This window comes from Schistocerca gregaria, chromosome 7, assembly GCF_023897955.1.
Source record: "Schistocerca gregaria isolate iqSchGreg1 chromosome 7, iqSchGreg1.2, whole genome shotgun sequence".
Taxonomy (NCBI): domain Eukaryota; kingdom Metazoa; phylum Arthropoda; class Insecta; order Orthoptera; family Acrididae; genus Schistocerca; species Schistocerca gregaria.
The window spans coordinates 58200297-58225356 of NC_064926.1; the positions used below are offsets into that span (position 1 = coordinate 58200297).

The window sequence follows — 25060 nt, forward strand, 5'->3', positions numbered from 1 at the left end:
CCTATGCCAATCTTATTATGAACCACTTAGAGGAAACCCTCCAAGCATCCCTAAGCCCCAAGTCCTGTGTATGGCAGTGATTCATTGATAATGTCATCATGATGTGGACTCAGGTCCAATACAACATATCCACAACCGCAACACCTCTCTACATCTGCTTTATCTGGCCCTCTTCAACCCAACATGTCAACTACCAGGTCTTATCTACCACCTCCCTGATGGTTTCATCCACACCTCTGTTCATATTAAGCATTACGTGCATTTTAACAGCTGTCACCCCTTCCATGCCAAAAAATTGCTCCCATATGGCCTAACTACCTGTGGAAAAGAATTCCCTTGCCCACTGTGCTGAAGGTTTCACAAAGAGCTTCACAAAAAGACACACCTCCCAAAAACTAGTTCTTAAACAGATTTCCCATGCCATATCTTCGCATTTCCCACCTCCCAGAGTCCCACCATCTGACTACAAAGTGGCACCTCGTCATCACCCATTATCACCCTGTAGTGGATAACTGGACTGTATCCTTTGCCAAAGCTTTAATTATCTAATCATCATGCCCAAAAATTGGGTCATCCTACCCAAGATCCTTTCCATCCATCCTAAAGCAGTATTCCCTCGCCCACCCAACCTACACAACAACCTGCTCCATCCCTATGCCATTCACACCCCCATTCTCTTTCCAATAGGTCATTTCTGTAAGTAAGACCCAGTGGATGACCCAAGTGTAAGATTTGCCCAGTTCACCCACCCAGCACTTCTTACTCCAGTCCTGTCACAGGCTAATCTTATCTTGTGAGCGGCAAGAGCACCTGTGAAAGCAACCATATCATACACCTATTCTGCCACAATTGCTGCACAGCTATTTATGTTGGTATGACAACAAACCAGGTGTTTATCAGAATGAATAGCCACCATCAAAATGTGGTCAAGAACAAAGTTGACCACCCAGTGGCACATCATGTAGCTGAGCATGAAATGCTTGATTTCAGTGGCTGCTTCACAACCTGTACCATCTGGGTGCTTCCCTCCAGTGCCAGATTATGTAAACTACGCAAGTGGGAGCTGTGTTTGCAACACTTCTTTTGCTTTCTTAATCTACATGTACATGTACATCTACATACATATTCTGCAAACCATTGTGTGATATGTGGTGGAGTGTTACCCTGTACCACTATTAATCATTTCCTTTTCTGTTCCACTCCAAATAAAGCAGGGAAAAACACCTGTCAATATGCCTCCATAAGAACCTTAATGTTTGTAATCTTGTCTTCATAGTCCTTACGCAAAATGTACATTGGCAGCAGTAGGATCATTCTGCAGTCAGCCTCAATTTTTTCAATAGTGCTCTTTGAAAAGAAAGTCACCTTCCCTTCAGTGATTTCCATGAGTTCCCGAAGCATCTTAAATGCTGTCCGACCTACTGGTAACAAATCTAGCAGCCCACACCTAAAATGCTTAAATGTCTTCCTTCAGTCTAACATGGTGCGGCTCCTGCTCAAACAGTACCCAACAGTGGGTTGCACTGGTGTCCTGTAAGTGGCCTCCTTTACAGCTGAACCATACTTTCCTAAAATTCTCTCAATATACCAAAGCTGACCATTCACGTTCCCTACTAGAATCCTCACATGTGCATTCTATTTCACATTGCTTTGCAGTGTTAGATATTTTAACTGACATGACTGTATCAAGCAGCACACTACTAATACTGTATTTGAACATTATGGGTTTGTTTTTTGTACTCATCTGCAATAACTTACATTTTTCTACATTTAGAGCTTGCTGTCATTCATCATGCCAACTGGAAATTTTGCCTAAGTCATATTGGATCATCCTACAGTCACTTGACGACACAGCCGGAAGCTGCCAGAGGCTGCATTCATGTGTGTGTGATATGTGTGTGTGTGTGTGTGTGTGTGTGTGTGTGTGTGTGTGTGTGTGATCTACTTTTGAGAAAGGCCTTGTTGGCCAATAGCTTATATTGTGACAGTCTTTTTGTTGTGCCTATCTGCAACTCAGCATCTTTGCTCTATTGTGAGTGGCAACTTTCCTTTCTGTAATGTTTTTACATTCCATCCTGGATTTTCCATTGTTCGATTATATTCAAAGTATTGTATTTGAGGTTTTATGTGACAGAGTCTGTTACTGTCATACCATGGACTGGACTTATAGTATAGTGACTGGTGAATACAATAACATTTACATAATTTCAAGTGATGAAAATAAAAAGAACAAAGGAAATACACAGCTAAATGGCTGACAGGTTAGCAGCATCAGTTCAGTCACCATGAAATTCTTCTATGTAAGTGTAGTTGTCCTGATCTTCATTTGTTTTGAGATCTTTGTAAAATGTAGCTAGAACAAGTGGGCGGAGATCCAAAAGATCTTTCTTTTTCCCTTTGGAAATGGGTAGTGTGTCATGATAACATTTTCCAGGCAGGAGTCACCTATCTTCCATCTATGAATCAACCTTATTGATTGAAACTGTTCATCCTCATAGAGACTCTTTTTTTTTAAAAAAAAAAATATATACCATACTCTTTCATAAAACAAAGCCGTTTATACATCCTGCCATGTAAATTGATTTCCCTGTGTATCCTTCTTTTGAATTTGTAAGGTGTCTTTGAGAACACCAGCAAAAACCAAGAAGTTGGTATGTGACAGTTCTGCAACTGCAGATTTTCTTCTCTTGCCAACTGAACACACCAGTTGATACCAGTCACACAGAGGAGCCACTGGGACTTGCAACATCTCCTTTTTTTTTTTATCAAACCATGGCCAATGTCACATTGTAAGTAACTATGGCCGCTAACAATGAACTTATGATTAACTATATTCAGACTTGGATTTTACTGTTTGGCAAACACCAATGCTGCAACCAAATAAGAGTTTTTATTGTGCCCGCTGCAGGTGCCTGAGTAGAATGTAGTTTGTTTCACTTCTGAAGGAATTGACATCAGCTCCTTGAAAACACACATTGGAATCTAATTTCCAACATGAGCACCCTCTACTTCATGCAACATGTAGCGATTTATGCTACCCATACTGGTTTCATCCATGGTCAAATTTTATGTCAACAGTGGCTGTTGATAAAAAAACTGCTGAATTATTCAAAAATGCAGTCAGCAGACACTGTTGTAAGTTGAAAATGTAACATAGCACCAAACTATCTGAGCAGGAATGTTTTTTGTCTTTGTCCTTTTGAAGGTATACATTGTCTGCCTCGTGGCATAGGACTATCTTTCACTAATGCAAATTCCTTTTTTTCATGTAAAACATCAAATTTGTGACACTTATTCACTTTAGGCTCTTTAAATGTAAGGTTCATCTTATGGAACTCTCGTATATGTTACTGAAAAGTGGCCTATCCTTTCTGTCACAGTAGAGCTTGTACATTGTTTACAAATTCAGATATGATGGGAGAAGAACCCTAATACTTCCTCAACATGTTTGGTGTGATTTATAATGAGAAAATGATGAAATGTGGTCTTTTACTTCTTTTAGTTTCTCAGGAGAGTGTTTGTTAGCAGTTGGTGCTTTTCCCCTGTTGTCATCGCTTAAAGTTCCAGATGCATTAGGATGTCGATTGGTAGGTGCAAGTGTAATGAACATCTGGACCTCATTCATGAAACATCCTCTGCAAACACAAAATTTTATTCTGAAATGAAACAAATGAGTAATCATATGGCATTTTGCTTTGTCGGGATCCTGTGTCCTTCTCCATTATTTTGGAGATGCTTTCGAGTCAATGAAGCTGACCACGTAGGTTACTTCTTTTGTCTCGATCTCCAAGAGCCCAATATTCATTAAATCTTTGTACCCCAGCTGTGTTCTGTTCATCAGTAAATTTGTCTAGTTTTCCTTTACATCTCAAACTGCACATTTTTAGAGGTTTGTTTCCTTTGACTGTTATATATTTTTGTGCTGTGTTCCACTTTTGTTTTCGTTCTGCTCTTGCTTTTTGAGAATGAATACCTTTCACAGCATTTAGTGCAGACATTTTTTTCTGTTTCAGCAGTTACATAGCCAACTTCCTGTGCAGTACTGTCAATTTTCTTTCTCTTCGAAGGTCACCCAGCAGTCACAATCTTAAACACATTTGTATCTTCATCCTCACTTGATTCACTCTCTTCCAGTACATACTCTTTGTCAGTGTCACAATCAACAGATATGTCTGACAAAGGATCACTGTCATTGCATATTGCATCCTCAACATCCTAGATTATTCCTAACCTCTCCTCAGTTAGCTTAAATAACACATAGGAGAATGCATCTTCCTGTTTTTCCACGTTAACTACAGTGTTTCACATACTTATTTCAGTAATAGCTGAAATACACAGAAACAGGCTTTAAATAAAAGGAAATTTTGCCTGTGAAACAGCTATTTATAATAATACTTCTTCATGTATTCACTACTGCACATTACCAAGAGCATTTATCTGTTATCTGTTTCATCATTTTTGTCCTGTGTTAAAGATTTCTTTGCATGTTCTATTATTCTGAATGATCTAAACATGTTTTCAAAATTATACAGTTTTCTGTTACTACTATTTTGTCATATTTATGTGATCAAACCAGCACACGTGACTATATTGTACACTGAGAATGATCTGTTTTCATACTCTAAGCAAATGTTTAAAAGCATCAAATAGTACTCAAATAACTACCACCCATCATTATACTATTAAATGTGAATAAGTCTGTTTTCATACTTCAGGCAAATGTTTATGACTTCAAGTAGTACTCAGACAGGTAACAATATATTATAGGTATTCTGTAATAGTAGGACACATTGTTTCAAAGAGATTAAGTCATCATTTGCATTATTTTCCATGACCAGTCAAAGAGTGCTACAAGATTTGTACTATGTTGCACTGCAGTACTAGTAATGTAAGTTGACTTTTACTGTTTTTCCCTAAATAGGTAACAATATGTTTACTTGTACTATTAGGACCAAATGACATACAGAATATTCTATTCAGTGCCAATTTAAACTAGTAAGACCAAAAGATCGAAATCCCTTCTAGGACTCTGACCATAGACTTATCTTCTTTTGACCATTTTCTGATTTACTCTCTCTTTCCCTGGCATCCTAAAACAGTCACACCAGGCTTGTCAACAAATGACTGTATAGAAGCCTTAGACCCACTTAGCAATTCTGCAGAGGACCAGAATTTTCTGAGGTTCTCTGCAAGATTTGAATGCTAAGGTATGATTGTAGTAGTTATTGTAAGCTTTCTGCATTAATCTTTTTACAGATTAAGAATTTCTGTTAACTTTTGCTTGTCATCAGTTGTGCATTCTCTATTGAACAGAGTGTGCAGCAGCTTTTGCATCCTCAAAATTTTTTAAATTTTGTTATGAAACAACAGTGAGCCTTTTCCATCCTTAATCCACATACTTGGCATATACTTCTTCAGAGTATGATTTACAATTGATTTAAACTTTGCCCACATAATTCCTCTACACCCCTTGTACTGCAACTAAATGATGGCAATTCATTGTCTAAGTGGCATACTAACAATTGTATACCTGTTGTTTCTAGGAGATACACTCTCCTAGCCTTCTTGAATGACCTATTAACTTTAGTAATCAAAGTCACTAAGATGACATCATGACCACCAATCACTGTCTCTATTATGATGCTTGGTCAGGCCTATTCATAGCTACCAGATCTAAAAAATTTCCATTGCATGTGGGCTGTCGAGCCAGCTACTGAAGACAGATTTCAAAATATGTGTTCAGATAAACTTCACAAGACTGTCTGCTTGTACCTCCTCCAATGAATCCATAGATGCCTCAGTCTATATTTGGTCAGTTCAAGTCACCTCCAACTAATAATATATGATCTGGGTATCCTGGCCTCATTCTCCACTAACCCATAGCCCTTACACACTATATCCAACAGTTTCACCTTCCTCTGTTCTGTCATCCCCTACCAATCTCCACCTCCAAGTCATATTATCATGCACCACACCTCACAAGCTCTGGCACCCATGTATCATACTCCCACCCTGTACACCTGCCATGCCTCCCTCCTGCATTCCTTGCCTGCAAACCTGCTACCTCCCTCTGAGTCATAAGATAAAAACGACCCCTCCTGCTTCCATCCTCTCTCCTTTTATCACAAGCTATCCACCCCCCCCCCTCTTCCTGCCCCCAACCCTCCCCCCCCCCCCCCCTCTCTCTCTTCTCTTCTCTCTCTATCCACTCTATTCAACACAATCCACTCCTCACCCTAGTTCATCTGCTGAAGTGCAGTCCCGTTATTGTGTGTCCAGTGTGTCCAGCCAGTACAATATAAGGACACAATTGTGTGTGTGTGTGTGTGTGTGTGTGTGTGTGTGTGTCAGTGAGTGAATTGTGTGTGTGTGTGTGTGTGGGTGTGTGGGTGTGTGTCAGTGAGTGGTCTCCTTTACTCCTAAAAATACTTAAATTCTGTCAAAAATTTCCATACTCTATGCTTTGAATGACTAGAAATTCAAACCAATAGTAACAATAACTTTCATTTATATTCAATATTAACATATATTTCGAGAAATATTGTTAATCACTGGTGTGTGAAGTACATTTGTAAATGTGTGCTGGTAACATTTACAGTAATGACCATCATAATGGGCCATCAATTGCAAACAAGATTGCAAAGCAGCAGGCAGCATGGGAAGAAAAGCATACAGGAAATTTCCGAAGAATATATCCAAGCAACGACAGTGAAAAGTATGAGCAGTTCTTCAATCAGACACAGAGCTCTGTTTTCCAAGACACAGCAGCTTCAAGAGCTCGTGAGGAATGTTCCCGCCAACAGAGAGAGGAGATAGAGGTACCAAATGTGTATAATCAAACTAAGCAGCATAGCTACTTAAGTATGCCATTTGAATCTTGTTAAACCAGTAACAAACACCTTTCAAAGATGTAGTTTATGTACTAAACAGTATAGTATTTTGTAGATTGATTTTTAAATGGGTCTCATTTAAGCTGTGAAAGTTACAGTGCCGAAAAATTTCATATTGGAATATTGCACCTGCATATGTCAGAATGTGTATTCTCTATATTTTCAATGCCAAAGAAAAATTATCTTAAAATTTACCAACCACCTAGACTTTTTTACATCAAAATTCATTTATTCATCATGTTCTGTAGATTCCCTCAAGGAGGAGAACCTTCAAGGATGTGGAACAAGTCAAGGTATAAATTAGCAGAAGATGAGGAAAACATAGAAACTTAATCTCTATATTCTACTAATAATAAAATTTCACTTTGCTGAAAGTTCCTGGCCGAGTAAAACTGGGTGTTGTATTGGGACTCTGATCTGGGACATTTGCCTTTGATGATGCAAGTGCACTGCCAGCTGTGCTCTTCATGCATGACTCCTGTCCTGCCCTCAGAGCTTTACTTCTGCCATTATCTCTCTCCTACTATCCCAACCTCACAAAAATTATCCTGCATAGTTAATGGGACTTGCACTCTCAGAAGAAAGGATTTTAGAGAAAAATGGCTTAGCCAGAGCCTCAGGGATTAATTCCAGAATGAATTTTTACTCTGCAGAAGAGTGTGCACTGATTTGTGTAGGGCAGTTGGTAAAGCATGAAAGACAAAGGTCCTCCTTTTGACTTCCGGTTCGGCACACAGTTTTAATGTGTCAAGAAGTTTCAGATTGGCACACATTCCACTGCAGATTGAAAATACATTATGGAAACAATCCCCAAAGCTGTGACTAAGCCATATATATGCAGTATCTTCTCCTCCAACTACAAATCCTAATAGGTACATGGGCGAACTTCTCTGAACTCTGGAAAGTAGGAGAAAGGTACTAGAGGTACTAGTGGAAGCAAAGCTATGAGGACAGGCCATGAGTCATGTTTGAATGGCCCAGTTTGTAGAGCATTTGCTTGCATAAGATGAAGGTCACAGGTTTGAGTCTCAGTTTGGCAGACAATTTTAATCTGCTAGGACATTTCAGATCAGTACCCATGCTGCTACTGAGTGAAAATGTACTCTGCAAACAATCGCTATATTGCTTAATGCTGTTCATGCACATGCTATTTAAATTTAAACAATTAAATAAATTTAAAAGAAAGCTTCTGCTTTGAATAATGCAGCTGCTATTTATCTGCTAATAGTAGCTCAATATTTATTTAATTACAACATTAGTTTCCAAATGAAATATGTACCTGCATCTGTAAATACTTAGTCCTACTTACAGTATGTTACCACCTGTCTTGCAGTTTTAGACTGTACGCCATGTAACTGCCAGAACTTTTCAATTCCTGAATCTGGATATTCAGATAATGTGTAGAAAGTGTAGCTATGAGGTATGTTTTTCATTTTCTTGCGAATTGGCAGGCATTCCTGATTTCCTGCTTTTTGTTGGATAGGAGCTTGTTGAATATCTTTCCAGTAGAGATTGTGACACCATTCTGAACACGAAACAAGAAGCAACGTCTACATAAAATACTTTTTTGTGTCTGCTATGGTGATTGTGTAGATCACAGTCCACCTAAAACCAATTTTGATTCTCGATAACAAAAATCAATATGTGTGAATATCAGGTACATGCATAGTATTTTGGTTTTACACATTTGTATTCTGGTTGCTATGGGTATATTTCTCAATTTTATTCGTAATTCACTGTTGCTATTTGAGTTAACATACTGTCATTTTGTCAACTGGGTATAATGAGTGGAGTTGTGGATGCTAGAAAGTGGAGTGCCAACTGGAGAAATCAAAACATTTCCAACACATTCTTCTGTTTGAGTTCAATAAATGGGTGACAGCAGTGGAGGCAACCAGAAACATTTGTGCCATGTATGGAGATAATGGCATTGGACAGAGCACAGCAAGGAGGATCACTTCAATATTAGTGACTCTCCACATTTAGGAAGAATTTTAGAGTTTGATGAAGATGTTTTAAGCACATTAGTCCACATCAGTATACTCGAGAACTGTCAAATGTGATCAACTGTGATCATTCCACCAATGTGCAATATTTGCATGCATTGGGAGAGGTTCAAAAATCAGGTGTATGTTTACTGCATACTCTAAACCAAAATCACAAAAATCAGTGAGTGGCCATGTGCGCATCCCTGCTTGCTCGTCATCAATTGGCTCATGTACAACACCAACAATTCCTATCCTGTATCATTACTGGTGACTGGAAGTGGTAGTTTTATGCTAACATAAGGAAAAGAAAGGAGTGGTTGAGCTCAAATAAAGTAGTGACTCCTCGTACAAAGACCTGCACACATCCACAAAAGATAATGTTGTGCATCTGATGGAACAGTGTCCTAGGAATTGCTTCCCCAAGGTTTAGCAATGAGTGCTGACATTTATTGTCAACATCTGAGACATCTTGCAGATACAGTCCAAGAACAGTGACAAGGAAGTCTGCGTTAAGTGATGCTACTTCCCGAAAATGCCCAGCCGCTCTCTGCTGGACTTACAAAAAGCACTATCAAGGAGTAGTGTTGGGAAGTCATTCCACACCAACCTTATTCACCTGATCTTGCGACCTCAGATTTTCATCTTACCCACTCTCTATCAAATGACCTTCAGGGAACTTTCTTTCCAGATGAAAATTTGCTCATGACATGGCTCAACAAGTTCTTCACCTCAAAATCACTTGATTTCTAAAGTTGTGGAGTTGAAAAGTTACCCCAGCTTTGGCAGACTATTGTAAATAGTAAAGGGGAATTTTTTATTGATGACTAGAGTCTCTGTTATGTGTGTCTGTTGTGTATATTAAATGTACGTGAAAATGCTAAGAACTTATGCACCAATCCAGTAGGCTGTTTTGAGAAGTGAGTCTCAGAATTCCAATATCTTTAAAAATGCTTCTGTGAATGAACTGTTAGTTACTTTACATGGTAAACTTACTGCTTACTTTTTCCAAATAAATGCTTTATTTACTTTAGGAGCACTGCTGTAGAAGATGATTCCATAAGATATAAGGGAGTGGAAACATGCAGAATAAGTTAACACACTTGTCTCCAGGTCAACATATTGAGTGATGTTTCTAAAGGCCAAACATGCTTAACTCTGTTCCTAAATGTAAACTCGAATATGAACGTAAATTTAAGCACCACTCAGAGATTTGGCCTTAGTCCTGTTCCAACTGGTTGACCGCTGCCTATGAGGCAGTACAAGGAGCTCTCTATGATCTTGGTGCATCTGCTCAGTATGACACCAATCCCTCCAGCCATTATTGCAAGTAGATAAGTCCTGATGATGCAGCTCCTCATTTAGCATCACAAGTGTGCGTGGGCTCCATTCCAGACCTCCCAACTTCAGAAAAATCTGAGGTACTGGGAATCAGACACTGGTCCTTCCCCATCAAAGGCAGCAATGTTAACCATTTGGCTGTAGAGGCAGTCACTCAGTTTCTTGATTTGTTTATCTATATGTTAATGTTCAATGTAAATGACCCACAAGGAATTTCATGCAGTGTGTTTCAGTTCAAGTATGACCATCAATGTGTACTTCTGGTACTAGCATCTCATTATTGCTTGATGAGCATCACACAGTATGAATCATTATGTCATTAAGGCTTAAAATGTTAGCTGTGAACCACTTGTAGGCCTGTCCAGAAGTCAGCTGACACTGTAGCTGTTAAGGAAGGCTTTATATCTTTGACCAGTATGTTTGTGTCATCAGCAAACATTATTATAGATTTTGAACCACTTTCTAAACTCATTGGAAAACCATGGCAGTCAATTAAAAGCAAGAGTTGACCCAGCACTGATCCTTGTGGGATCCCAAGTGTAATGTTCCCTCATTCTGAGCTTGGTGTCATGCCTGTAACCCAGCCTGTGGAGGAGATGCTCCAGTTTCTGTTACCAGTATAAGAAGCCATCCATGCAATAGGTGTGCTGTATATACTGTAACACTTTACTTTTCAATGTAGAATTTTATGGTGTACACGCTGAAAGCCTTTCATAATTTCACAGAATATGCTAAAAGGATATTTTATCTTGTTTAGTTCTGCTAGAAGATTATTTGTAGTATCTGATATTACTTACTCTCCAGAGAATCCTTTATGAAGACCAATCTGAGAGACAGGTAGGAAGTTCCACTCAGTCAAATGAGTCAATATTCTGTCTGTGTATATATGAGTGAGTATCTACCACTTTTCCAAACACCTATCAAACTGGATGCAGCGAAACAGGTGTGTAATTAGAGGTTGTTTGCTTCTCTTCACTTTTATAGGTGGATGTTACTAAAGCATATTTAATTGTGTCAGGAAATAGCATGATAACCAAAATTACTATTTTTTTTAGTGATGTGATGAAATCCATAATCTTCTTGGGATGTTTTTAATTTAATGCCTGTTGATAGTGCATGCAGTCTATGCACAAGCAAATCTCATGCATTTATATTTGTTTGTTGATTTTTGGTTTAACTTTTCCTGCTGCCATGGAGAAGTAATCATTAATTTGGTGGCTAATGATTTAATAGTGTCTCTATTTCTGCCAGTGCTATTTCTGGTTACTAAATTCCATTTCACCCTTATATAGTAATGTGAGTGTGAGATGGAGTATGATGGCCATCTTATTACATTCAATCTTCAAATCATTTTATTTGTTGTACAAAAGATTTGTCAAAGAATACAATGAAACAACTATAATGCAAATGGATAGATAAAACATCTACTCAGCGAGTGGTGACAGGTGAACACACACAAAAAACTGTTTAACTTTTACAAGCTTTTGAAGCCAGCAGCTCCTTCTTCTGAAAGTCAGAGTTGAAGGAGAAGTAAGAGTGGTTTCAGGAAACGTTTACAGTTCAGAGCAGCAACCCGAAACCCCGGGTCAGGGGAGATTTACCAGACAGTATGAGAAGGAAAAACTGATTGTTGGGGACTGCACCAGGTGAGATTTGAAAACTTGAGAGCTTAAAGATGGAAGACAGGTCAATATGAAAGACAGAGTTCACTACTAAAACATCAGTTAGTAAGAGTGAAAAGCTAAGTGCATTGTATGTAACAGATGTGGGAGGGGAATGGCAAAAAATAGACAGGTCAGAAAATGAAAGGTGTAGCAAAATAAAATGGAGTGAAGAAAGGAGCAGTTACTGTGAATGAATGCTGAGATAGAAGAAATTAATGTTAATTAATGTCAGGTGGGTGGTAAGAATCAAGGCCATGTTATAGTGCTAGTTCCTACCTGTGGAGTAATGAGAAACAGGTTTGGGTGAAGAATCCAAATGGCATGTGTGGTGAAACAGGCACTGAGGTGACAACTGTCATGTTGTTGAGCATGCTCTGCAACAGGCTATTGTGTGTTGCTGGTGTACACCAACTTCCTATGCCCATTCATCCTAACTGATTCCTTGGTGGTGCTCATGCCGATGTAAAAGGCCGAACAGTGTTTACAAAACAGCTGGTATAAGACATGTATCATTTCACAGTTGGCTCTCCCTTTGACAGTATATGTTTTGCCAGTTACAGAGCTGGTATAGGTAGTAGTAGGAGGGTGCATAGGGCAAGCCATACAGCAGGCATGGTCACAGAGGAAGGAGCCATACAGTAGGGAGATGGGTGCATAAGGAGCATAGGGTCTGACAAGGATATTGCAGAGACTGGGAGGGCAACGGAAAGATATTCTACGCACGGTGGGCAAAATGGATCTCATTTGAGGTCATGATATTAGGAAGTCATGCCCTTGTCGAGTTAGCTGATTAACACGTTCAAGACCAGGATAATAATGGGTGAAAAGTGGTGTGCTCCAAAGTTTTTTTTTTTTTTTTTTTTTTTTTTTTTTTTTTTTTTTTTTAGCTGTACCAAGATTAGATGTGTGGACCTGAAAAATCTACTTTTGAACTAGGCTGATGGGGTAACTAGTTCAGTGAATGCTGAGGTGAGAATGGTGATGTGTTGCTGTAAGGAGTCTATGCTGAGATGAGAATGGTGGTGTACTGCTGTAAGGAGTCTGCATCCAAACAAATACGTTTGCCTTGAATGCCATGGCTGTATGGGAGGAAACTTTTGATGTGGAAGGGATAGTAGCTGTCAGAATGTAAGTACTACTGTTTGTTAGCATCTTTAATGTGGACAGAAGTGTGTAGCTGGTCTTCAGTGTGGATGAGATCAATATTAGGGAAAGTGGCATGAAATTTGGAGTAGGATCATGTGAAATTTTAATTGGGAGAAGGTATTTAGAGATTCCAGGAATTTTAACAGGTCAGCCTCACCATGAATTCTTGTGGCAAAGATGCCATCAATCTATCTTAACCAAACCAGGGGCTGAAGGCTTATGGATGCTAGGAAAGCCCTCTCCATGCCACCCACGAAAGGGTCAGCATAGGAAGGATCCATTCTGGTTCCCGTGGCCATACCCATGATCTGTTTGTAAGAGTATTTTACACACATCACTGTGATACAGCAAAACACTTATCAGTATAATTCGCATAGTGTACAATAGAATATACTGTTCCTTTTGTGACATAGCAAGTGAATTCTTCCCAGTTTTTATGTTTTTGTCTACTCCCAGAAACAGTCAGTTTTTATCTTATTTTCAGTACATTTATCTGTTGGCATGTATCACTTACCTGAAAATCTCAAGATCTTATTTAAACTTAATTTCACTTGAGTTTATTATTCCGATTATAATGTTATTTGTTATGTTGACACCAGTGTGGTTAACTTTCATTAGGTCACTCATAATCTGAAAATACAATTAACTTATGTCAGTACTACAGTTCACAACATGTTACCTTTCCCAACATCCACCAAACTCCACACCTACAACTTGATCACCATACCAACTATATCCTCACACATAACTACGCCTCTGAACACAGCACCTACAGGCAAATCCAAAGTACAGTAATAGGCAACACATGATGCCATCTTATGTCAGCCTATTCATGCACCATCTAGAGAAATTGTTCCCAACCACCCAGAAGCCAAAACCCCTTACCTGGTTCAGATCCACTCATGACACCATCTTGATCTGCACTGACATTGAGGTCACCCAATCCATATTCCTCCAAACATCAACACCTTCTCCCCCATTTACTTACGTGGTCCCTCTCAACTAAGCAAGCCATTTTCCTTTATGTTGAGCTCCACCCCAAAAATTGCTACATGAGTACCTCCATCCATGTCAAACATTTCAACCACCAGAAATATATCCGCTTTGACAGCTATCACCCATTTCATACCAAGAAGTCCCTTCCATGCAGCCTAGCTGCATCTGTTGTCACAGCTGTAGTGACAAGCAGTCCCTCACCAAATATTCCAAGGGTCTTGCTGAGGCCTTCATAGGCCGAAGTTACCCTCACACCACCCAGGGCTGTAGCACCAGGGTTTCGACTACCTCTCGTCATGCCCTGAAGTGAGGACTGTTCTACCCACTATCTTTCCCACCACTCCCACAGTGGTATTCTGCCACCCACCATCCTGTATTTACATGTTAGGATTGCATAACATCCGTCCCAGAGTCGCATGTACTACTCTGAATCTCCCCCTCCCCGATAATGTGATGACCCTTTAAGTATGATTGAATTAATTCTAACTGTCCATGTCATCTGCCCATGTCCATGCAATATGAGTGTGATACCATATATCTCTCACCACTATGTGATATGAATATATGAAACATTACAACGATAGTAACGTATGCACATGGAAAGTGGGAGAATAGTGTTGGTACTCCTAACAGAGAAGAAAAAAGAGGAAGAAAAAAAATATGTGTGTTAAGATCGAATAAAGAAAGATAGACCCAAAGACTGAATCCCTTCCCAACCCCTAATCCAAGGTCCCCTACCTGAAGAATAATTCACCATGATGCTGAACTTAATGTTTTATAGGATTTATTCGTTTGCTCTGTATAACAATCGTGTACTCGTTATTCGTTTATTGCTACTGCTGCATTGTGTAACACATAGTAGCCATTGTGGGGAATTCAGTTCCACTACAAAGATCAGATTCTCCTGAGTTTATGAGTTTCTTTAATGTATCAATACTGTAAAGTCCTTTTTCTTGACCAGTTCTTGGATCCATCAAAAACACTGCTTTAGGACGTGGCATTCCCTCTGTCCACCATACCTAGGAAAAACTTACTCATTTGCTTCTTTAAGTTTGAACTCTGACAAAATTCTCTGATTTGAACTAAGTCATTTGTCTGGAATTATGACCTTTGTGTTCCCTCACTGTATTTCCTTATTCATAATTGTACCTGTCTGTGTAGATTATTATCTACTGTCTTATTTAGTTTATTTTGATTCCATCTTTCTTAAAGTAGGTCATTTAAATAGTTTTAATAATGGCTCACTGACAAAATTTTTATTCATCGCTTCTACAGGAGTAGTCCTGTAGACATAAGTCGTACTCATTCTAGATTACGTGGAACTCGAGGATCATCTGTGTCAAAATATTATGTCTATCAGACCAGTATGTCCCACAAATACCTCCAGTCTCTTTCATGACTCATTCACATGGGTTTTGATGTACAAATGTGTATAATTTATGTATAAACAATATGAGGAAATTCTCCCTAGTTTGTGGAATGCATAATCTCCACTGTATTTTATCAACTTGTAACTGCTCAAACAGTGTATTCTCAGCTACCGTCCACATAGTCTTGGCCTCTAATAATAGTGATGTCTGTTCACATCTTTCTTGTTTATTACCAAAATATTCATCAGTTTTTATTACTGTTTTACTTGCAGTGTTAGTCTCCTCACTTCATCATTAGTATAGCTTATAATCAGAAAATTCATTGAAAGATAACTCCTAGTCCACCAGTATGTGTAATCATTCATGCCTAATGGCAATTATGAGAATGCATCTGGTACTGTATTCTCTGAATCTTTATTCTCTGAATCTTTTATATAATTTATTTCTATTTGATACTTTTGTAGCAATAAGGCCTAGTGAATTAATCTATTGTGTAATGGACTGCCTTCCATAATAAAGACTAAGGCTTGGTGGTCCATCTGTATTACAGTACTAGGTCCCCAGATGAGTGTTTGAAACTTTTGTGTGATCCATACAGTTGCCAACAATTCCTTCTCTGTTGCTGTGTAGTTAAGCTCATGCTTGTTTGGTTGTTAAGACTCCTACTAGTGAAAGATACTGTCCCAAGATCTCCTGATGGTGGATTGTGCTTCCTTTGAAACAATTCCTGAGGAATAATATACTCAGAAGCATCAGTTGCTAACTTAAAAGCTTCATTCATCACTGGGTGTTTCAAGACAGGTGCATTGACTAACACTTCTTTAACATTATTAGATGCTTCTTGTGCTTCTTCATCCAATATCTACTGCACTGTGCCCGAATGACAGCCGATGATTGTCCATATAACTAACCCTGTTAAAATGTTCAGGTACTATCCCACCCCAGTACATGAGAAAATTGAGGGAAAAAATGTGTGAATAAAATAAAATTGATAATTACTCATGGAGAGATGCAATAGAATTCTATCCAGCCTTTCAGAAGAACACAGATTCCTAGAAAAATTGTACAATCAACAATGTCACACATAAGTAATCATTTGCTTGATTGAATTGGTAATTCTACCTCCCAGCACTAAAGAAAACCTTCCATTAAATGAATCTTATTTAATTTAAGCTTATGTAAATAAAATAGAAAGAAACTTCCACATGGGAAAATACATTAAAAACAAAGATTCCAAGACTTACCAAGCGGGAAAGTGCCGGTAGACAGGTGCAATAAAATAACACACAAACACACACACAAAATTTCTAGCTTTCGCAACCGACGGTTGCTTCTTCAGGAAAGAAGGAAAGACGAAAGGATGTGGGTTTTAAGGGAGAGGGTAAGGAGTCATTCCAATCCCGGGAGTAGAAAGACTTACCTTAGGGGGAAAAAAGGACAGGTGTACACTAACACACATATCCATCCGCACATACACAGACACAAGCAGACATTTTTAAAGGCAAAGAGTTCGGGCAGAGATGTCAGTCGAGGTGGAAGTACAGGGGCAAAGAAGTTGTTGAAAGACAGGTGAGGTATGAGTGGTGGCAACTTGAAATTAGCGGAGGTTGAGGCCTGGTGGATATCGAGAAGAGAGGTTATACTGAAGGGCAAGTTCCCATCTCCAGAGTTCGGATAGGTTGGTGTTGGTGGGAAGTATCCAGATAACCCAGACGGTGTAACACTGTGCCAAGATGTGCTGGCCGTGCACCAAGGCATGTTTAGCCACAGGGTGATCCTCATTACCAACAAACACTGTCTGCCTGTGTCCATTTATGCGAATGGACAGTTTGTTGCTGGTCATTCCCACATATAAAGTGTCACAGTGTAGGCAGGTCAGTTGGTAAATCACGTGGGTGCTTTCACACGTGGCTCTGCCTTTGATCGTGTACACCTTCCGAGTTACAGGACTGGAGTAGGTGGTGGTGGGAGGGTGCATAGGACAGGTTTTACACCGGGGGCGGTTACAAGGGTAGGAGCCAGAGGGTAGGGAAGGTGGTTTGGGGATTTCATAGGGATGAACCAAGAGGTTACGAAGGTTAGGTGGACGGCAGAAAGACACTCTTGGTGGAGTGGGGAGGATTTCATGAAGGATGGATCTCATTTCGGGGCAAGATTTTAGGAAGTTGTATCCCTGCTGGAGAGCCACATTCAGAGTCTGATCCAGTCCTGGGAAGTATCCTGTCACAAGTGGGGCACTTTTAGGGTTCTTCTGTGAGAGGTTCTGGGTTTGAGGGGATGAGGAAGTGGCTCTGGTTATTTGCTTCTGTACCAGGTCGGGAGGGTAGTTGCGGGATGCGAAAGCTGTTTTCAGGTTGTTGGTGTAATGGTTCAGGGATTCAGGACTGGAGCAGATTCGTTTGCCATGAAGGCCTAGGCTGTAGGGAAGGAACCGTTTGATATGGAATGGGTGGCAGCTGTCATAATGGAGGTACTGTTGCTTGTTGGTGGGTTTGATGTGGACGGATGTGTGAAGCTGGCCATTGGACAGATGGAGGTCAACGGCAAGGAAAGTGGCATGGGATTTGGAGTAGGACCAGGTGAATCTGATGGAACCAAAGGAGTTGAGGTTGGAGAGGAAATTCTGGAGTTTTTCTTCACTGTGAGTCCAGATCATGAAGATGTTGTCAATAAATCTGTACCAAACTTTGGGTTGGCAGGCTTGGGTAACCAAGAAGGCTTCCTCTAAGCGACCCATAAATAGGTTGGCATATGAGGGGGCCATCCTGGTACCCATGACTGTTCCCTTTAATTGTTGGTATGTCTGGCCTTCAAAAGTGAAGAAGTTGTGGGTCAGGATGAAGCTGGCTAAGGTGACGAGGAAAGAGGTTTTAGGTAGGGTGGCAGGTGATCGGCGTGAAAGGAAGTGCTCCATTGCAGCGAGGCCCTGGACGTGCAGGATATTTGTGTATAGGGAAGTGGCATCAATGGTTACAAGGATGGTTTCTGGGGGTAACAGACTGGGTAAGGATTCCAGGCATTCGAGAAAGTGGTTGGTGTCTTCGATGAAGGATGGGAGACAGCATGGAATGGCTTGAAGGTCTTGATCTACGTAGGCAGAGATACATTCTCTGGGGGCTTGGTAACCAGCTACAATGGGGCGGCCAGGATGTTTGGGTTTGTGAATTTTAGGAAGTAGGTAGAAGGTAGGAGTGCGAGGTGTCGGTGGGGTCAGGAGTTTGATGGAGTCAGGTGAATGGTTTTGTAGGGGGCTTAAGGTTCTGAGGATTTCTTGAAGCTTCGCCTGGACATCAGGAATAGGGTTACCTTGGCAAACTTTGTATGTAGAGTTGTCTGAAAACTGACGAAGTCCCTCAGCCAGATACTCCCGACGATCAACCACCACGGTCGTGGAACCCTTGTCAGCCGAAAGAATGATGATGGATCGATCAGCTTTCAGATCACGGATAGCTTGGGCTTCGGCTGTGGTGATGTTTGGAGTAGGATTAAGGCTTTTTAAGAACGATTGAGAGGCAAGGCTGGAAGTGAGAAATTCCTGGAAGGTTTGGAGAGGGTGATTTTGAGGAAGAGGAGATGGGTCCCGCTGTGATGGAGGACGGAACTGTTCCAGGCAGGGTTCAATTTGGATAGTGTCTTGGGGAGTTGGATCATTAGGAATGGGATCAGGATTATTATTCCTCATGGCAAAGTGATATTTCCAGCACAGACTACAAGTGTAGGACAGTAAATCTTTGACAAGGGGAGTTTGGTTGAATCTGGGAGTGGGGCTGAAGATGAGGCCTTTGGATAGGACAGAGGTTTCGGATTGGGAGAGAGGTTTGGAGGAAAGGTTAACTACTGAATTGGGGTGTTGTGGTTCCAGATTGTGATGACTAGCATTTTGAGGTGTTGGGGGGAGTGGAGCTGGAAGTGGGAGATTGAGTAGATGGGAGAGACTGGGTCTGTGTGCAATGAGAGGAGGTTGAGGTTTGTTGCAAAGGTTGTGGAGGGTGAGTGAGTTGCCTTTCCGGAGGTGGGAAACCAGGAGATTGGATAATTTTTTGAGGTGGAGGGTGGCATGCTGTTCTAATTTGTGGTTGGCCAGTAGGAGGATGCTATGAACAGCTGGTGTGGATGTGGGAGAGGAAAGACTGAGGACTTCGATTTGGGATAGGAGTTGACGGGTGTGTTCATTGGCCGAGTCGATGTATAGGTGAAGGATTATGCACACAGACCCAGTCACTCCCATCTACTCAATCTCCCATTTCGAGCTCCACTCCGCCCAACACCCCAAAATTCTAGTCATCACAATCTGGAACCACAACACCCCAATTCAGTAGTTAACCTTTCCTCCAAACCTCTCTCCTAATTCGAAACCTCTGTCCTATCCAAAGGCCTCACCTTCAGCCCCACTCCCAGATTCAACCGAACTGCCCTTGTCAAAGATTTACTGTCCTACACTCGTAGTCTCTGCTGGAAATATCACTTTGCCATGAGGAATAATAATCCTGATCCCACTCCTAATGATCCAACTCCCCAAGACACTATCCAAATTGAACCGTGCCTGGAACAGTTCCATCCTCCATCACAGCAGGACCCACCTCCTCTTCCTCAAAATCACCCTCTCCAAACCTTCCAGGAATTTCTCACTTCCAGCCTTGCCTCTCAATCTTTCTTAAAAAACCTTAATCCTACTCCAAACATCACCACAGCCTAAGCCCAGGCTATCCGTGATCTGAAAGTTGACCGATCCATCATCATTCTTCCGGCTGACAAGAGTTCCACGACCGTGGTGCTTGATCGTCAGGAGTATGTGTTTAAGGGACTGCGTCAGCTTTCAGACAACTCTACATACAAAGTTTGCCAAGGTAACCCTATTCCTGATGTCCAGGCGGAGCTTCAAGGAATCCTCAGAACCTTAGGCCCCCTATGTGGGAATGACCAGCAACAAACTGTCCATTCGCATGAATGGACACAGGCAGACAGTGTTTGTTGGTAATGAGCATCACCCTGTGGCTAAACATGCCTTGGTGCACGGTTAGCACATCATGGCACAGTGTTACACCGTCTGGGTTATCTGGATACTTCCCACCAACACCAACCTATCCGAACTCTGGAGATGGGAACTTGCCCTTCAGTATAACCTCTCTTCTCGATATCCACCAGGCCTCAACCTCCGCTAATTTCAAGTTGCCGCTGCTCATACCTCACCTGTCTTTCAACAACTTCTTTGCCTCTGTACTTCCGCCTCGACTGACATCTCTGCCCGAACTCTTTGCCTTTACAAATATCTTCTTGTGTCTGTGTATGTGCGGATGGATATGTGTGTGAGTGTACACCTGTTCTTTTTTTCCCCTAAGGTAAGTCTTTCCGCTCCCGGGATTGGAATGACTCCTTACCCTCTCCCTTAAAACCCACATCCTTTCGTCTTTCCCTCTCCTTCCCTCTTTCCTGAAGAAGCAACCGTCGGTTGCGAAAGCTAGAAATTTTGTGTGTGTGTTTGTGTGTTATTTTATTGTGCCTGTCTACCGGCGCTTTCCCGCTTGGTAAGTCTTGGAATCTTTGTTTTTAATATATTAATTTAAGCTTATTAATACAAAAAGGACATATTCTAGCATCCTATTCCAGAGATACAAATTGTTACTAACACAACATAGATAATCATCTTTAAGCATCATCTCTGCTTATTTGTTCCACAACTAACAAAAGTTTAGTATAATCTGTAGATGTATATTAGTTCATTCATTTGGTAAACCTTTTCAAAATATTCTCGTCTTCTCCAGGATTTAATTAATTGTAATATTTCAATTCCAGCCTGTTATGAAATTGACCTTCTTTGGTTTGGCCATTCTCAATCCAATTGTCTAGATCTAATCACTGATTTGAGCATACTTTCACTACTTGCAGAATGTTGTGGCTATACGGCTACCCAGAGACTAAAATTTATTTTTAACTAATGAAAGTTTATTTTCTTTTCTTTTAAATGTAATTGCTGTTTAGTGATCAAATATCACGGGGGAGAGGAGGAGGGGGGAAGTAGCCCCCCACACTGAGTATGATGGGAAAAAACTCAAAATAAATCCCATGTGCCACAACCACTTTTTATATCTGAATTTAAATTTCAGATTTTTGTAATATAGACCATCTCAGGTGTTGGTGTGTCATGTATCAACAAGCAAAACCTAAATCAAATGTCACTCATCACTTTCCAAACTGTGTTTGTCTGTGTGTGATTCACTGAAGCAGAAAAGCCTGAGAATAGTGCTCGGTAAGCAATTACTTCACATACAACAATGTTACTACCCTATAGTATTACCTCAAGGCTGACAATCAACTACCTCGGAGTGTGCTTCATAAATTTCACCTAATCATTTGCAACACCCAAATCCACTGACATGTACACTAACTAGTATCACAGGAAACATGACATTGATCATTCCAGGCAAAATTACTGAAGTTAAAACTTTTGTGATCAGATACTGACACAGGGTACAAGTCACACTTGACTAAGCTCATACCAACTTAAAATCGCTTGACCTTTGGTCAAATGTCATGTAAAATTCAGTTACTTCAAATTTTCCAATAATATATTCATGTAATTTTCACAGTCTGTCATATTGTGGCCTAGCTCAAATTTTTAGCATTGTTTTTAGCTCCAAAAGATTCAGTATACTGTGGGGAATTTCATCATTAATATATCTTCAGAAACAAAATCAAACATTTTTCTTTTTCATGTCAGTTGAAATATTTTTTTCCTGCATCCTCCGAGATACAGTTAGTATTCATTGGAGCACAAAAAGTCCCCTTACATTGTAGCGCTGACGTTTATCAAATGTAGTAGGAGACAATTACATTATTCTAACAATCTACAGACAGTTATGTGGAAAGAGAGAGTGAACCAAGAAATGAAGAATGTATTCACCCAGCTAAGAATTCCCTATTTTTGCTCAAAATTCAGCTGACCTCTGCCTCCAGCCTAGTCTGAAAGCATTGGGCTTTTTAAATTAATTTCAAGTACAATAAAACAGACACCAAAATCCTTGAATATTTCAATATTAAAAAATACCATTTTATTGAACATTAGACACACATTGACAGCTGCCTTCTGACCACTGTTTACTTCGTTGTCAAATTTGAAAATTTTGGCTACATTTACTAATGGGAATTTAGTCAAACTTTTATTTAATTTGTCATTCTGTACCTATTGAAACTGCATACATTCTGTCTTGACTTCACTTACATTTAATTCAACTAGCTGCAATTCATTTAACTTATTGTCAGTTTTGAAATTGTTCGCATTCCCCTTCAACTTGGTATTCTGTCACAATGTGTTTTACTGCATCAATATTTGTTTTAACAATTGTCTCAAGTACTGCTATATTTTTCACATCATCATCACATGTTTGCTCAGTTTGGGAAATCATTTCATCAGCATCATTATTATAAAACATTCATCCTGCTTCTGTCAACTCAGCCCAACAAGAATCAACAACTTACACCTGCTAATAACAGATGCTATTAATGTTATGTTCACTGGACACATTACCAGTGAAAGATACTAATTGTGAATGTAAATCCCTAATGGTACTAGATAATTTTTGACAACATTCCTTTATTTCTTTCTTACATCTATCGATATTCTACTAAATTTCTCTGTCTTCAAATTTAGGCTGCTGTTCATTTTCGCTAACATTTTTATCATCATTTGACAATCCCTTTCACTAAATGATTCCTTTTCTTTGCTGTATAATATTTTTCCCTATTTTTTTTCATCATTCATCTTGATAACAGTTATTGAATACTAAAAATAATTAATTAATTAATTAATAAAAAATGGAAAGTCCACAACTATGTGGTGTACTATCTTAACTGTATTATAATGGACCTGGCATCTCCATGTACAAACATCACTGTAATCGACTTGAACCAACTTCTACATAGAGAAGACTACACAAAACATGGGATGCATCTCAACGCAAAAGGAAAACAGAAAGTGTGCAAAACTATCGCTACTTCTGCTAGGTGCACATGGAGGGCAACATTGACAAAAGTAGCTACCTCCTCAGTAAACTGCAGTCATATGATGAGAACAGTTTTGAGACAGGTTGTTCATATGATAAACAGAAGTGACACTGTTATCCAGTCCACTTCTCAGCAGAGAAGAAAGTCACCAGAAACTGTCAGCACACCAACTACACATATAAACAGAAGTGAAACCATTATCTGGTCCACTTCCCAGCAAAGAAGAGTCTCCAGGGACTGTCAGCACATCATCTACACATATAAATGTCATGTTGTCATCCCCAGGTCAAGTGGGTCAGTTAAAAGGAAATTTTCAGTCAGTGAATAAGAACATTCAAAGAGCAGATGATTTAAATGTAAGTGTTCAGCCAGTGAGTGTAAGCAATCAAGCTGTAAAAGTGGGAAAAACAAGTACGCAAGACATGAGTGAAAACAAACAAGCTACTGTATGTGCATCTTCTAGAGTGAGAAAAGTTCCACAGAGGAGCAGTGATTTTTTATGGATGGCACCAGGGAAATCATCTCGTCATCATCTGGATCCAACACAATCAAGAAACTAGCCAGAGATGTAAGTAAACAATCAACAAGTGACAGAAGAATGTACAAGCAAAGTGAACAAACTGATATACTGCTACAGAGGAATCCAGACCTACCCCTTTGTGAGGATGACTCATTATTATTTGTAGGTACATATAAAATCATGTCATTAAGAAACAAAACTGATGACCTGAGCTTTTTGTTAGGAGCAAACAAGAATATTATATTATGTATCAATGAACACTGGTTAAGCTAAGACCAACTTCAGTTATATGTACCCCCAGGCTTTGATTTAGTAACAGGTTATTGTAGACCAACACACAACTGTGGGGGTGCCTCTATATATGTTAGTAGTGGTATAGACTTGGATTACAGCACCCTTAGTGTTAATGATTACTGTATAGAAAATGTACTGGAAATAGCAGCAATGTTACTGCCCATGTTAAAACTCATAATTGTGTCTGTATACCGCACACCTGATAATGATGTTGAAGTATTTGCACAGGCCTTACAGAAACTGGTACTACATCCTGATAAGTGGCCTAAATATAGGATTTTAATTTTTGGTGACATAAATATTGATATAAGGCAGAACACACCTAAACAACTTAATCTTCTGAATATACTAAGATCACATGACCTGCACTGCATTAATGAAAACCCAACCAGACAGTCTCCCTGCCTTGATAATGTAATCACAAATGTTGAGACAAATCAGTATGAACTAGGGCTATTCAATGCTCATTTTTCATCAGACCGTAAAGGTATTTGGTTAAAATTGATAACAAAAGAGCCAGCATCTGTCTCTAATAAAATTATGTACATTAGGCTTTTGAATGAAGAGAACATTGATAACTACAGAACACAAATAAAGATGACAAATTGGAATTACATTCTGCTGGAAAGTAATCATGTTGAAAAAGCATTTACATTATTCATTAGTGCAATTGTCAGATACATTTAAAACTTGCTGCCCTAAAATAATAAGAAAAAATAAGGGAACTATGAGGAAACATGGTCTCACATCAGTGCATAACTGGTTCACACCTGACCTACAAAGGCTCACAATTCTGTCAATGATTTCCTATGACAAATCAGAAAAAAGTGAAGCCAAAAAAGCAAACTTCATA

At 39.7% G+C, this 25060-nt stretch overlaps 1 protein-coding gene across 1 annotated transcript in view; it reads left to right on the plus strand.

Annotated features, from left to right (window-relative positions):
- The window catches only part of LOC126282225 (tubulin polyglutamylase ttll6-like), a 395080-nt gene that overhangs the window by 236715 nt on the left and 133305 nt on the right, over nt 1-25060 (plus strand). Inside the window, exon 11 of the mRNA XM_049981790.1 lies at nt 6599-6818. Coding sequence (XP_049837747.1) covers nt 6599-6818 — 220 coding nt within the window. The remainder of the gene's footprint in view (nt 1-6598; nt 6819-25060) is intronic.